The sequence below is a fragment of the Hemitrygon akajei genome, chromosome 19 (assembly GCF_048418815.1).
Source record: "Hemitrygon akajei chromosome 19, sHemAka1.3, whole genome shotgun sequence".
NCBI lineage: Eukaryota > Metazoa > Chordata > Chondrichthyes > Myliobatiformes > Dasyatidae > Hemitrygon > Hemitrygon akajei.
In genome coordinates, this window is record NC_133142.1 from 27,086,857 (window position 1) to 27,102,660 (window position 15,804).

The 15,804-nt window shown below is 39.0% G+C and overlaps 1 protein-coding gene across 3 annotated transcripts in view; it reads left to right on the top strand.

Annotated features, from left to right (window-relative positions):
- Positions 1 to 15,804, top strand: part of LOC140741842 (receptor-type tyrosine-protein phosphatase gamma-like) — a 648,055-nt gene that overhangs the window by 575,754 nt on the left and 56,497 nt on the right. For all 3 annotated transcript variants that reach the window (XM_073072297.1, XM_073072296.1, XM_073072295.1), the window contains one exon: positions 9,569 to 9,660. In XM_073072297.1, coding sequence (XP_072928398.1) covers positions 9,569 to 9,660 — 92 coding nt within the window. The remainder of the gene's footprint in view (positions 1 to 9,568; positions 9,661 to 15,804) is intronic.

The window sequence follows — 15,804 nt, forward strand, 5'->3', positions numbered from 1 at the left end:
CTTATAATTTAAGAGATGAATATGTTATATTTTTGAAAATTTGGCACCCCTATCTACAAAAGATAGGATTAAATATATAGGTCCTTTGAAGATAAAATTATAGTAATTGGGGAAAATTAAAATTAAAATTATTTTGAACTCCATGGAGCATGTGGGGATCCTCCGATATCCAGGCAATCTTCTTTTTTTCCCCTCTTTTCTTTCTTTCTTTTGTTTTCTTTTCTTATATAAGGGTTTAAGGGGGGAGGGTTAAGGGGAGGGGGAGGGCTAGTATTAATTTTTTTCACTTTTCCCACCTTTTTTTACTATTCTAACATTCTATTCATTCTATGTAATTCTCTTAAAAAATGTAATTAATAAATAAATAAATAAATAAATAGATAGATAGATAGATAGAAGCATGGAATGTATTTGTCAGGGTTTAAAATGGCAACATTGCAGGAACTCTGAGGTTTGTACTGCATCTTATTCCATTGTGCTAGCTCCACCGACATGGAATCAAGGCTATGTTCTCCCAGAGAGCAATTGTGATGAATAATCCACTTTGATTTCAACAACTACTGAAGTCTGTAAGTGGAAAATAGAGGAGCAGTTACTCTCAAAAACTTTAGGAAAATCCACGGAAAAGTGCATCTGTTTCTTTTGATGCTAGTCTTTGAATTTAATTTTCTACCTTTGAGTCACGTAATAAGTCCATTGCCAATGTGTTCCATGGGTAATTCTAATATAGTGTTAATTGATTCATATGTGCAGTCAGAATTGTTTTTGCTTTCTGGAAGCTGGGTAATGTAAATGAGCTGTAAATAGAATTGTGAGCCTCAGGTGCCAGTTACAGCTACAATGATTACCTTTTAAAGAACCATGATAGAGATATTGAAGTGAATATAATAGTACATGGCTTTAGATATCATTAGTTGCTCATAATGAACTGAAACTACACTTAATGGCTACTTTGTTAGATACCTTCTCTACCTAATAAAGTGGCCACTGAGTGTATGTTCATGGTCTTCTGCTGTTGTAACTCATCCACTTCTATGTTCAATGTTTTGTGCATTCAGAGATGCCATTCTGCACACCACTGCTGTAACGCGTGATTATTTGAGTTACTGTCACCTTCTTGTCAGTTTGAACCAGTCCGGCCATTCTCCTCTGACCTCTCTCATGAACAAGGCATATTTGCTCGCAGAATTGACACTCACCGGATTTTTTATTTTTGATTTTCACACTATTCTCTGTAAATTCTCATGACCATTGTGAATGAAAATCCAAAGAGATCAGCAGTTTCTGAGATACTCAAACCACCTCGTCTGGTTCCAACAATCATTCCGCAGTCGAAGTCACTTGGATCACACTTCTTCCCCATTCTGATGTTTGGTCTGAACAGTAACTGTCTTGATCATGTCTACATGTATTTGTGCTTTGAGCTGATGGCACATTATAGGCTGATTGGAATTTTTCATTAACGAGCATGTGTCCGGGTGTACCTACTAAAGTGCCCACTGAGTGTATGTAAGTGGATGATAAGTTCAAATCATGTACATTCAACTCATTAGTCATAGAGTGAAGTAGCACAGTAATAGGCCCTTTCACCCATGGAGTCCGCACCACCTCCAAGCACCCACTTGTGCTAATCCTACATTAATCCCACTTATATTCTCCACACATTCACATCCCCTCCCAGATTGTACTAACCACCTACCCAATGGGGTTACCCTACCAACCTGTATGTCTTTGGGATGTGGGAGGAACCCAGGGCATTGGGAGCAAATCCAGACAGACACGGAGAAAATGTGCAAACTTCACACAGGCAGCACCTGAGATCATGTTTGAATCTTGGTTTCTCACCTTGTGAGACAGTAGCTATGCCGTTTGCGACCCTCTTTCATTTTCACCTTACAGTTTTAGACCAAACTGAATTTAATGTATGCCAGGTGCCCTAATGACTCGGGTAAGTTATAGTCTTCAAGGACAATTGTCTAAAACTGGCAGACATGAATAAATATATAAATGTGATATTCTTTCTGATAAAGCCCCTTCAAATTCTGGAAGTACTGCTGTAAAAATCACTAACAACTAACAAATCTGTGCATCAGCATTATTAAGAGGAATCTTCAGCTGAATTTTAGGAAAGCAATGTGTCTGTGGCCTATAATGTCTGATTCTGGTCATGGCAATTGGTAAGGCTGACCAGGAAATGGGGAAAGATATTTCTTTGTGGCCTGCCATTGGGGATAAGAATGTGCAGGAAGTATACCAAGGTGTGTAGTTACTAGAAAAAGGGGGAGATTGGGTTACATCTTAGAAGTTCCCTGGAACAAAACATTTTGTACCCAATTCAACTGGCAAAATTTAACTAGAGAGGATTCTGGCAGAACGATGCCCCCAGATCAGCATTAAATCCAATCGAGGACCAGGTCACACACCGCATCCACCAAAGATATGAGTGACTTGCAGTTTTTGTGCTAATCTACAAGAGATAACATGATAAATCTTTTGAAGACTTTTTAAAGCTCATCTTGAAAGGAAGTGCTTTCGAACTGTAATGATTCCATCCATTAAGAAATAGAGATTGAAATCAAAAGTAAATTTCAGTGCATAATGTAAAATCTTGACATAAAGCAAAAAATGCAGATCTTCAACCAGTCTATTAACTGAGATTTGCAAACAGTTGGTTTTATCAGTTGTATTCGTTATAACATAATATTATATAAAATTATCAGCTTCTTTAATGTAATACTGTAAATGTAACTATCAAGTGTTTTTAACAAATACATAAATAAATGAATTATATATGTATCTACTATAATTCATGTTTTAAATGCAGTTTTAATCACACTGTAACACAATAAGAGAATATCAATATTTTTCAATAGGGCAGAAGGAAAATGTTTTGTGCTTGTGGCTGAGTGAAGAGTATGAAATGGTGTAGAGGCAGGCAGGCACTGGGAGAGCTGTTTTGACTTGGGAGGGAGAGAGCTAGTGTGAGGAGAATAGAAATAACAGGATGAATGAGATTTATTAGCAGGGTGTCAAAATCAGGGGAAGAAATAAGTGGAAGAAAAGGGGAAGATAAGTACATGGCCTGAGCAGATAAGGAAAAATGAGCAGGATCAAAACTTGGGTTTCATGATCATCTTTTTCCATTGTGCAGAATTTCAGCAAAGTTCACAACAACGTTGTCCACTTGTCAACCCCATTTAGGCTTTCCACCCTTCAAAAACACTTTCATTAACACAATACATTTACGCCCATTCTGTGCATGGAAATATTTGGGGTAGTGATGCTTAAGATGATGAATGGCATGTTGATCAGATTAATCACCATAGCCTCTCCCAAAACTGCAATCTGTACCAGCTTGAAGGATAAGCTCAGCAAATGCATGGGAGTGCAGCCAGTTCCGAGTGTACAGCATACTGACTTAGGAACATATTATTTTTCAACATTATTGCTGGAACTCCTTGCCAATGAACTGTAGAAGATACCTCACCATACAAGCTGTGGTAATTCATTAAAGTGATTCATTACTACCTTCTAAATAGGGATGTGCCCTAGGCCCTAGCCTTGCAATGCGGTGCTGTTCATCTGCATGAATGAATAAAAGAATGCCAAACAGAGGTCCTGTAGAGAGAGCTGCTCAGATATCACATTTGTTCTAACTCAACCTGACTAGAGTTCTGCACCTAACTCAATACTAGGTGCTTATTACTTTTTACCTAGCTTAACCTGGCCAACCCAAACATCATTGTGAGTGTCCTAATCTTGGCTGTGCTGTTTACGTGCAATAAGACTGGGCAATATCTCTTAACTTCTGTGGTCTGAGTCAATAGACCCAACCTGACCTGACCCAAGCAAGCCTATTTTTTTTTAATACTGCCCAACCATGCTCATACATGGAAGGATATGCTCAAATGGTATTTTATATAGTCTCACACAGAAACTGTATTCAGAATATGAATTGTTCCGGGAAAATAAGTTCCTTGAACAGTAGTTTAATTGTGTGAAGCATTCAAATTCTTTAGTCTTGTTTTATTGTATAGTAAATATGTAATTAAAAGAACACAGGTGTTAAGTGTAATAAGTGTGGTATGAAAAAGGAAAAATGGAATTATACTACAGAGCAGTTTTTATTCAAAGAGAACATTAACTTGTTTTATGGGAATTCTGATAAAGGATTATTAAATTCTAATGAAGGTCTCCTTTTGGAATTTGTCACTCTTGTGTCTTGAGACTGCATTGAAGTAATTTCTGATTTTATTTAAAATTTCACCATCTTTTTAAAACTTAAACCTGATATTTTGTCACTAATCAGAATGAAATATTGTATAGTAATCTATTTGTTTGACACTTCTCCTTTGAATGTATATCACTGATCAAAATGTCATTATGCTATATTTGAAGTAATAAATTGAACTTGAAAGTAGCCTTGGAAATTGAGGCCCAGTGCTTTCAAATCTGTCAGTGCTAGTGTTTGTAAATTCTTTTCCTCCAAGTATTCTATTTCTATTGTTTTTATAAAGTCTCTTTTGATCTTAGCCTGCTCTGTTCCTCGAATGCAGAGAAAAAGAGACGAGGGTATGTTGCCTCCCTGATGCCAGGATCAGGGATGTCCTGGATTGTGTCCATAGCATTCTTAAGGGGAGGGTGAGCAGCCAGAAGTTTTGGTACATATTGGCACTAATGACATGGGTAGACAAGGTGAGGAGGTCCTAGAGAGAGATTTTAGAGAGCTAGGAGAAAGCTGAGAAACAGGTCCTCCGGTGTAATAATTTATGGATTGCTGCCTGTGCCACATGCCAGTGAGGGAAAGAATAGGATGATTTGGCAGATGAATGCGTGGCTGAGGAACTAGTGTGGGGGTAGGGGTTCAGTTTTATGGATCATTGGGATCTCTTCTGAGGAAGGTATGACCTGTGCAAAAGGGATGGATTACACCTGAACCCAATATCCATGTTGGCAGGTTGGCTAGAGTGGTTTGGGCAGGTTTGACAGGGGGTTGGGACTGGAGAGATTACGCTAAATATGAAATAGCTGCTTTACAATCAGAGGCAATGTGTAGTGAGACTCCTAGCAATGAGAGTCTGATGATAGGGTAGAACTGCAGTCGACAGGATGGGTTGCAACATGAGAGGCGGACAAAGTCAAAAAAGGTGAATACGGGACTAAAGGTGCTATATTTGAATGGATGCAGTGTACAGAATAAGGTCGATGAACTTGAAGCACAGTTACAGATTGGCAAGTATGATGCTGTAGATATCACTGAATCATGGCTGAAAGGAGATTATAGCTGGGAGCTTCCTGTCCAAGGATACACATTGTTTCAAAAAAACAGACAAGAAGGCAGAGGGGGTGGCATGGCTATGTTGGATAAAAAAATGAAATTAAATCATTAGGAAGAGGTGACATAGGATTGGCAGGTGTTGAATCATTGTGGATAGAGCTAAGGAACTGTGAGGGTAAAAAGACCCTGATGGGAGTTATATACAGGCCCCCAAACAGTAATAAGGATGTGGTGTACAAGTTACAGCAGAGATAGAAAATGCATGCCAATAGTCATGAGGGAATTCAATATGTAGGTAGATTAGGAAAATCAGGTTGGTGTGGGATTTCAAGAGGGGGATTTTTTAGAATGCCTACGAGTTGGCTTTTTAGAGCAGCTCGTGCTTCAGCCCACTAAGGGATCAGCTATTCTGGATTGGGTGTTATGCAATGAGCCAGAATTGATTAGAGAGCTTAAGGTAAAAAGAAAACCCTTAGGGTCAAGGGATAATGATATGATTGAACTCACCCTGAAATATGAGAAGGAGAAGCTGAAGTCATATGTATCAGTATTACAGTGGAGTAAAGGAAATTACAGAGGCATGAGAGAAGAGTTGGCCAGAGCTGATTGGAAAAGGACACAGGCAGGGTGAAGGCAGAGCAGCAGTGGCTGGAATTTCTGAAAGCAATTTGGAAGGCACGGAATACATATATCTCAAGGAGGAAAAAAGTACTCTAAAGGCAAGATGACATAACCATGGCTAACAACGGAAGTCAAAGCCAACATAAAAGCCCAGGGGAGGCCATAATATAGAGCAAAAATTAGTGGGAAGTTAGAAGATTGAGAAGCTTTTAAAACCCAACAGCAACTAAAAAAGTCATTAAGAAGGTAAAGATGGAATACAAAAATAAGCTAACCAATAATATTAAAGAGGATACGAAAAGTTTCTTCAGATACAGAAAGTGTAAAAGGGAGACCACTGGAAAATGATGCTGGAGAGGTAGAAATGGGGGACAGTATGGTGGAAGACCATAGCAGTAAGGTGTCAAGGGTCATGAAGTGTGTGAAGTTACCATCAAGAGGAAGAAGGTTTTTGGGAAACTAAAAGGTCTGAAAGAAGATAAATCACCTGGACCAGATGGTATTCACCCCAGAGTTCTGAAAGAGATGGCTGAAGAGATTGTGGAGGCATTATTAATGATCTTTCAAGAATCACTGGATTCTGGAAAGTTTCCCTAAGACTGGAAAATTGCAAACGTCACTGCACTCTTCAAGAAGGAGAAAGGTAGAAAAAAGGAACAAATAAGCCAGTTAGTCTAACCTCAGTGTTTGGGAAGACATTGAAGTCAATTGTTAAGGACGTGGTTTTGGGGTACTTGGAGGCACACAATAAAATGTACTTAGTCAGCATGGTTTCCTCAAGGGAAAATCTTGTCTTGACAGATCTGTTGGAATTATTTGAAGAAATAACAAATAGGATTATACAAAGGAGAATCAATTGATGTTGTGCACTTGGATTTTCAGAATGCCTTTGTGAAGGATTTTCATGAGGTTGCTTAACAAGCTATGAGCCAATGGTATTTCAGGAAAGGTTCTAGTATGGATAAAGCAGTGGCTTATTGACAGGGAGCAAAGAGTGGGAATAAAGGGAACCTTTTCTGGTTGGCTGCCAGTGACCAGAGGTGTTCCATAGGGGACTGTGTGTTGGGACCGATTCTTTTTACGTTATATGTCAATGATTTGGATGATGGAATTGATGGCTTTGTTGCAAAGTTTGCAAATGTTATGAAGATAGGTGGAGGGGCAGGTAGTTTTGAGGAAATAGGCTACAGAGGGTCTTAGACAGAGGAGAATGGGCAAATAAGTGGCAGATGGAATACAGTGTTGGCAAGTTTATGGTATGCACTTTGGTAGAAGAAATGAAAGGGTTGACTATTTGCTAAGTGGAGAGAGAATACAAAGATCTGAGGCACAAAGGGATTTTGGAGTCCTTGAGCAGTATTCCTTAAAGGTTAATGTGCAGGTTGAGTCTGTGTTGAGGAAGGCAAATGAAATGAATGCTGACATTGCAAGAGAATAATAAAGCAAGGATGTAATGTTGAGACTTTATAAAGCACTGGTAAGGCCTCACTTGGAGTATTGTGAGTAGTTTTCAGCCCCTTGTCTTAGAAAGGATGTGCTGAAGCTGAAGAGGGTTCAGTGAGGTTCAGGAAAATGATTGCAGGTTTGCACGGCATTTGAGCATTTGATAGCTCATTGAAACCTACCGAATGGTGAAAGGCCTTGGTAGAGTGGATGTGGAGAGGATATTTCTTATCGTGTGAGTGTCTAAAACCGGAGGACACAGCCTCAGAATAGAGGAGCATTGATTTAGAACAGACATGAGAAGGGATCTCTTTAGCCAGTGAGTGGTAAATCTGTGAAATGCATTGCCACAAGTAGCTGTGGATGCCAAGTCTTTATATATATTTAAGACAAAGGTTGATAGATTCTTGATTGGTCAGGGCATGAAGGGATACGGGAGGGGGAGGCAGGAGTTTGAGGCTGAGAGGAAAAGTGGATCAGCCGTGATGAAATGGTGGAGCAGACTCAATGGGCCAAATGGTCTAATTCTGCTTCTATATCTGAGTGTCTTGTGGTCTATGCAGAAGTTTGGATATTTCAAATGTCAGTTAAAAAAATAGCTTTAACCTTTGCAGAATTCAAATTGCAAAATTTGCCTCTAATTCTTTCTTTAAATAGCTCAGCATTTATTTTTCCTTTAACATCTGGTGCTGCACTTTAACATTTTCTCTGCAACCTTTCCTTTCACTTAATTACTTTTAATGGCTGGAAGGATGACCCCATGCACTTCTGCTTTTTTGCACAGAAAATGTAAGATGCTGTATGTAAGAAAAAACTTGTTAATACCCATGTTTTTGTTTTCTTACTTGGAAAGCAGTATTGTCAGTAAATTTAGCTCCTTTATTTATTGTGCTCACGATTTAGGATTTAGATTACTCTGAGCTTAATATTCTGGGTTCCAAGTTCATAACATGTTTCAATATTATTCTGAATCCACAACAGTAGGTTTGTCTTGGGATCATTATTTCATGTAAAGCTCAGGGTGTGATTTTTTAATCTCAAAGTTCAAGTTCAAAGTACATTTATTATCAAAATATGCATTCTGCATACAACCTTGAGATTCGTCTTCTTGCAGGCATCCACAAAGCAAAGAAATGCAATAGAACCCATTAAAAAACACCACAAAAAAACCCATCAAACACCCAATGTGTGAAAAACGAGCAAATCGTGCAAACAGTAAAAAAGTAAGCAAATAACACACGGGACATTAACTGGAGAGTCCCCTGAAAGTGAGTCTACAGCCACAGAGTCAGTTCATTGCTGTGATGGGTGCCAATGGTTGCAAGCCACAGCTGCAGAGTCAGTTCAGCATTGGAGCACCTTGCAAATAGTTTAAAGAAGTTTTAAAAAAGTACATGGAACATGAACTGCAAGGTCCCCAGACCTATTCTGCACCGAGATGAGTGAAGTCCTTCCAGGAACCCAGTGGCTTCAGTGCAACAGCTGCTCACGAACCTGCCGGCGTGGGACCAAGACTCCTGATGATAGTAGCAAGAGAGGGAGACCGGTCAGACGTAGGCAGATGGCACTGAGCATCTTTACATTTTCCTCTCTCATCCTCAATGATTTTAATCCCACTCAATGCTTTAATCAGCGCGGTGTAATGGAGCCAACCATGGGTTTGTGTTCTGCCATCCGGCGTCAACGCAGCATCCATAACCAGCAATGGCCACCCCGGCTGTACCTGCATTCTTGAGAGTCTAGTTCGCCAAATGCCCCAGGAGACTGCAAAGGCAGCATGTTGTTTAGTCACCCAGGAAGTAAATCCTTAAAAGAGAAATTACAGGGTGAAGAACAGCGGTTGCAGTTCAGAAGAAGTATATCCAGAAGATGAGTATCTAGTGGTTTTGTGAGCTGTCTGCAGCGCAGCACCATTGGTCATTGGTGTCATCTTGTCATCAATATATCAATATATACAAAATATATTAAGTAAATATTTAAAGCTCTGCACCCAAATACTTAAATTAGGATGCTATCCTTATGCAGCTCCAGTTGGTCACATGTGTTACATTTGATTGATTTCATTTAAAATTTATTTTTGTGCATTAGTTAAGCATGAAGCACTTTTGAGATTTTCACATAAGTAATATCAGTCTAGGTTTTGGCACTAATTGGTCCAAATTCATTTATGCCTGCGTTGCAAATGTATTGTTTACCTAATCATGAATACACTTGTTCATTTTGCAGATGATATGGAGGCCATTCCAGTCAAGCAGTTTATAAAGCACATCAATGAACTGTATAACAATAATCAGCATGGATTTTCTGAAGAATTTGAGGTAAGCAACAATTGCAAAAGATAATAAAGTTTGGGGTATGGATTCCTTGTCACCTCTGTGGTGATTGCTGAGTAAATTAGTTGATCATTATATTTTGGAATTTGTGTAATGTCATTTTAGTGGATCTGTAAAATGGAAATGATTGTCCAAAACTAGACAAAATATTCAAATCAATTCGCTTCCATCTTAATTTATTTAGCTTTTCTAATAATTGAAAACTTCTTGCTTCATCGTAATCTACGTATGTTACACAGTAGCTGGTGGGATTAGTAAAATGATTAATCGTGCTATGAAGTTCCTGAAAATAAACCTGGCTCATTCCATATATGACGACAATTGTTACTGAGTACAGTGCAATATTATGAAATCTTAGATTTATTTTAAATGGGAAGCTCTATTATGGATCTGCATCAAAAGGCACTTTGGTGTTCCTTGCTATCAACTGTCTGTGACTGCACAGTTTTTGCATTTCCTGCTTTAGGGCTGGAAAATACTGCACTGGTTTAAGCACAGCATATGCCTACATCTTGGAGCACTCTTATGAAGAACTGTTGCTGAAATTTGGATTGGAGTGCTGCTTGTTCTCCTGCATGTCATCCCTTTCAAGATTCAGAGAGCCTCATGATATCCACTTTCTGCATTCTACGATGTGATCTCTTCCAGCTGCTGTGCTTCATTGACTGTCTGTGTATCTTGTAAAAACAAAATCCCATATTTTAATCTTTTCTAATCCATCCAATCCTGATGTTAATCCTTTATAAGCTTTTCTATTTGGAAAGCAGAACAATCCAGCCCGTAGATTGATTCATGGACTTGCAACAGGAGCAACTCCTGGTCAAGTTATCAGGAGCCATGCTGCAGAAAAGGGAATTTCTTCCCATAGATCAAATTACTTTTCTTACCTAGGCTCAAATCAGCTGAGCCGGGCTCTGCTTGCCCTTGGCTGCTATCACTTTTAAGTACAGTGATCCTGACACTTTTGATTTTTCTTTCTGCATTTGCTTAGCTGCATGCCTACGTACTAGTAAATGCTACTGATGCTGCTGTGAGGAATCTCTGCGTGCTTGTTGTCCATTAATATTGGCATAACATTAAAATATCCTTTCTGTTCCTAGTATTTATAATATTTATTTCATTTGAATAGATGCTAAATGGTAACACTCATTCTGATTTATTTTTACTAGGAGATAGGAATTTAGAAATCAGAATGTCCCACAAAGTGAGGACTTTTTCAGAAGTGCTGCAAATTCAATCATGTTCTGTAATGATATGAGATTGCAGAATCTCATTTCAGAAATGGAACAGCAAATGTAAAATACATTTTCCATGAATCATGAACACAGTCCATGATGGGTCCTCAAAATGTGTTTCTAACTCTTCTATAAACAGCCCACACTGTTATATAAGTGATAGTGGCTGAATTAGAGAGTAAAAGATTAAAAGGTGATGGAGCACAACAGTCATTTGGACTAATGAATTCATTTTTCATCATACATCTTGATATGTTTATTAAATGAAATTATTCCACAGTATGTTTAATGGTGTTACAAACAGATGTGATTAATAGCAATGGCCTGCCAGATCATGAATAATAGATTTTGTCTGATTTGAATTAAATCTTCTGATCAAAAGCAATTCTCTTGGGACAAATGTTTGTCCTGAATACTGTCAACATGGTTAAAGGCTCTTATCAATGCTTAATCATTTAGCCAATGGTTTGTCAATGTCAGTAACTTTCTAACTGCACACATTTGCTTTACTTGCCCATAGCCAAATAATATGTCAAGATGGTGTATTTACTATATAAAAAATGTACTGTATGTGTGCAGTGCAGTCATATTTATAATGAAATTTGTATTGTAGCTAAGCCAATTAAGTCACTAGAATCTAACATACTTTGTATTGACTGTAATTTATTTATTTGTGAGCTTATTTCTTCCCTTCCCTTATCCTCCCCCACCATGCCCTTCAATCATACCCACGTTAGGTCTCCCACACGCTTTTGTTAAGCTGGGAAGGTAGCAAAGTATTTGTTTCCAATACAAGAGTGACCCACTGGGGATACTCCCAATAAATACCGTCTTTTCCCTTAGTCTGGCTACCTCTTCCCAAAGACTTATTCAAAATTGGGAATCTGTCATGCTGGAGAATTGTGGCTGCAAACCTACCCTCTCTCCCTAAGGATGTGGAGTTAGTACTCCAGCTCATTGTCTCTCTGAGCTGTTAACTGCAACTCCTTACAATAACATCTTAGCACAGTTTAAAGATCAGTTCTGTCGTTAAAAAATAAGTGCTTTCTTCTAAGTTTTTAATCTAACTTGTAGTGAGCAGATGAATCATCTTTATATTGCGGTATCTAAAATTCATTTTTTATGTTGTTGATTGTGTAAGAGATTGTAGGAAACATTGTTGATTCTTAGAGAGCATTACATTATATATGAAGCTTTATACATTCATTTTGCCGAGTGTTTTAACGTAATTATGGGAAATGATGTTGTTAACCTTGTTCACTGAAGTTGGGGTTGGAGGTGTCCTGAATTCATGACTGCAATTCCAATTTCTAGTGAAAGTGTGATTTTCTTTCAGTAACTGCATAAACTGCAGTACCATTTTGAAGTATATTGATATATGTTTACACACATCATGTAAAACCATATTCGTCAACATCTGACATTTGTGTTAGATAAATAAAGGTTAATATACTGTTCTCAATATAACCTGTCTTTTTATATAATTCACTGAGAACAGCCTGTAATTCTCTGTGAATGAACTGCAGAAGTTGAGGAGATTCTAAGACCCTATAAGCACAGGGTTCAATTCCTGCCGCTGGCCTGTAAGGAATTTGTACGTTCCCTCCATGACCATATGGAATTCCACGGTGCTCCTATTTCTTCCTGCGTTCCAAAGACTATGAATTAATTTTACTATGTTATGGACCTGCTAGGTTGGGACCGAAAGCATGGCAACACTTGTGGATTGCCACCAGCTCATCTCAAAATGCAGTGGTCATAGATCATAAGACCAGAAGACATAGGAGCTGAATTAGGCCATTCGGCTCATTAGGTCTGCTCAGCCATTACATCTTGGCTGATTTATTATCTCTCTTAACCCCATTCTACTGCCTTCTCCCTGTAACCTTTGACAGGATGACTATTCATGAATCTATCAAACTCTGCTTCAAATATACCCAATTAATTGGCCTTCACAGCCGTATGTGTCGATAAATTCCACAAATTCACTACCCTCTGGTAAAAGAAATTATTCCGCTTCTCTGTTCTAGATGGATGTCCCTCTATTTTGATACTGTGCCCTCTGGTCTTAGACTCCTCCACTGTGAGAAACATCCTCTCCACATCCACTGTATCTGGGCCTTCCAATATTCAATAGATTTCAATGAGATCCCCCCTCATTCTTCTCAACTCCAGTGAGTACAGGCCCAGAGCCATCAACACTTCTCATACGTTAATACTTTCATTCCGGGTATTATTCTCATGACCCTCCTCTGGACCCTCTCCAATGTCTGCACATTTTTTCTTAAATAAGTGGCCCAAAACTGCTCCAAGTGCAGTCTAAGCAATACCTTATAAAGCCTCAGCATGACATCCATGCTCTTATATTCTAGTATTCTCAAAATAAAAGCTAACATTGCATTTGCCTTCCTTACCATCAACTCAAACTGCTAGTTAACCTTTAGGGAATCCTGCACAAGGACTCCCAAGTCCCTTTGCACCTCTGATTTTTGAATTTTCTCTCTATTTAGAAAATAATTTACATCTTATTCCTTCTAACAAAGTGCGTGACCATACACCTCCCTACACTATATTCCATCTGTCACTCCTTTGTACATTCTCTCAATTTGTCTGAATCCTTCTGTAGACTCCTTGCTTCCTCAAGGCTACCTGCCTCTCCATCTATCTTCATATTATCCACAAACCTGGCCACAAAGCCATCAGTCAGTTATGTCATCGATATCGTTGACATATAACATGAAAAAAAGCAATCCCAATTCAGACCCTGTGAACACCACTAGCCACCGGCAGCCAACCAGAAAGGTCCCATTTTATTGCCACTCTTTCCTTCCTGCCTGGCAGCCACTCCTCTATCCATGCTACTATCTTTTCTGTAATACCATGGGTTCTTAACTTATAAAGCAGCCCCATGGAGCACTTTTGTGAAGGGCCTTCTGAAAATCCAAGTAATCAACATCCACTGATTCTCCTTTGCCTATGCTGCCTGTTACTTCCTCAAAGCATTTCAACAGATTTGTCAGGCAAGATTTCCCATTAAGAAATCTATACATACTTTGACCTATTTTATCATGTGCCTCCAAGTACCCCAAAATCTCATTCTTACCTATGAAATATAACATCTATCCAACTACTGAGGTAAGAATAATTGGCCTAGAGTTTTATTTCTTCTGCCTCCCTTCATGCTTGAAAAAGCCATCTCGTTGGCATTCAACAAATTCACTCGTATTTTGAAACCCATCACCAACCTGATTTTCCCAATCTGCCTGTGTCTTGGAATCCCCTATAACTATAGTAATATTGCCCTTTTAAAAGCCTTTGCTATCTCCTGTTGTAATTTGTATCCCACATCGTGATTACTGTTTGGAGGCCTGTGTATTATTCCCATCAGAGACTCTTTAACTTTGCAGTTTCTCAACTATACCCACAAGAATTCTACATCTTCCGATCCTATGTCACCTCTCTATACCAATTTGATTTCATTTATTCCCAAAAGAGCCACACAACCCCCTCTGCCTTCCTGCCTGTCCTGTCAATACAATGAGTATTCTTAGATGTTGAACTCCAAACTATGATCTTCTTTCAGTCACGACTCAACGATGTCCACACCATCATTACCTGTCAAACTCTAACTGCGCTGCAAGATCATCTATCTTATTCCGTATACTGCATTCATTCAAATATAACACCTTCAGTCCTGTATTAATTACCCTTTTTGATTTTGCCCCAATGTTACACTTCAATCATCCCACTGACTGCAATTTTGCTTTATCATTTGCCTGTCATTCCTCACACTGGCGCTGCACACTGCATCTACTTCTATACCAACTGCCCCATCCTCACCCCTATCACTCTGGTTCCCATCTCCCACCAAATTAGTTTAAAACCTCCTCAACAGCTCTAGCAAACCTGCCCACAAGGAAAGGATATTGGTGCCCCACAGGTTCAGGTGCAGCCTGTCCTTTTTGTACAGGTTATACCTTCCTCAGAAGAGATTACAATGATCCAGAGATCAGAAGCTTTGCCCCCTACACCGATTCCTCAGCCATGTATTCATCTGCCAAATCATCCTATTCTAACTCTCATTGGGATATGGCACAGGTAACAATCCAGAGATTGCTGCCATAGAGATCCTGTTTTTCAGCTTCTTACCTAACTCCCTTTATTCTCTCTTCAGGATCTCCTTCATTTTCCAGCTACGTTGTTGGTACTAATATGTACCACAACTTCTGGCTACTTATCCTTCTGCCTTAGGATGCTATGGAACCAATCTGAGACATCCCTTACCCTGGCACCTGGGACACAACATACCATCCAGATTCTAGCTGTGGAATCCCCTCTCACTACTGCACTCCTCTTTTCTTCTCCCTTCCCTCCCTTCTGAGCCACAGAACCTGACTCACTGCCAGAGACCAGGTCTCTGTGGCTTCCCCCAAAAGTATTCAAAGCAGTATTGTACTGATGGGAATAGCCACAGTGGTTCCCTCTATTGTCTGCCTATTCCCTTTCCCTCTCCTGACAGTAACCCAGACAGTTCCCTCTCCTTGCAGCTTAAAGGTGACTACCTCACTGTAGCTCCTATCCATCACCTCCTCATTCTCCAGAATGAGCCAAAGGTCATCTACATCTGCATTTGCATCTCCAGTTCCTTAACACAATTATTGATGCAAAACCACACATTTCACTGTATGTTTTGATGTATATGTGACAAATAAAGCTAATCTTTATTTATCATTAAAGGACATTAATCAGCCATTTATACTATATTATTCTCTGATGTATTGAGTCTTTATTTAAGAGTAATTATTTATCACCAAGGAGAAATTCAGTTGCTGCTACTCAAAATTAAATTTTTCACAATAACATAGATGTCAAGCCCTGATTTACCACTGGAAAG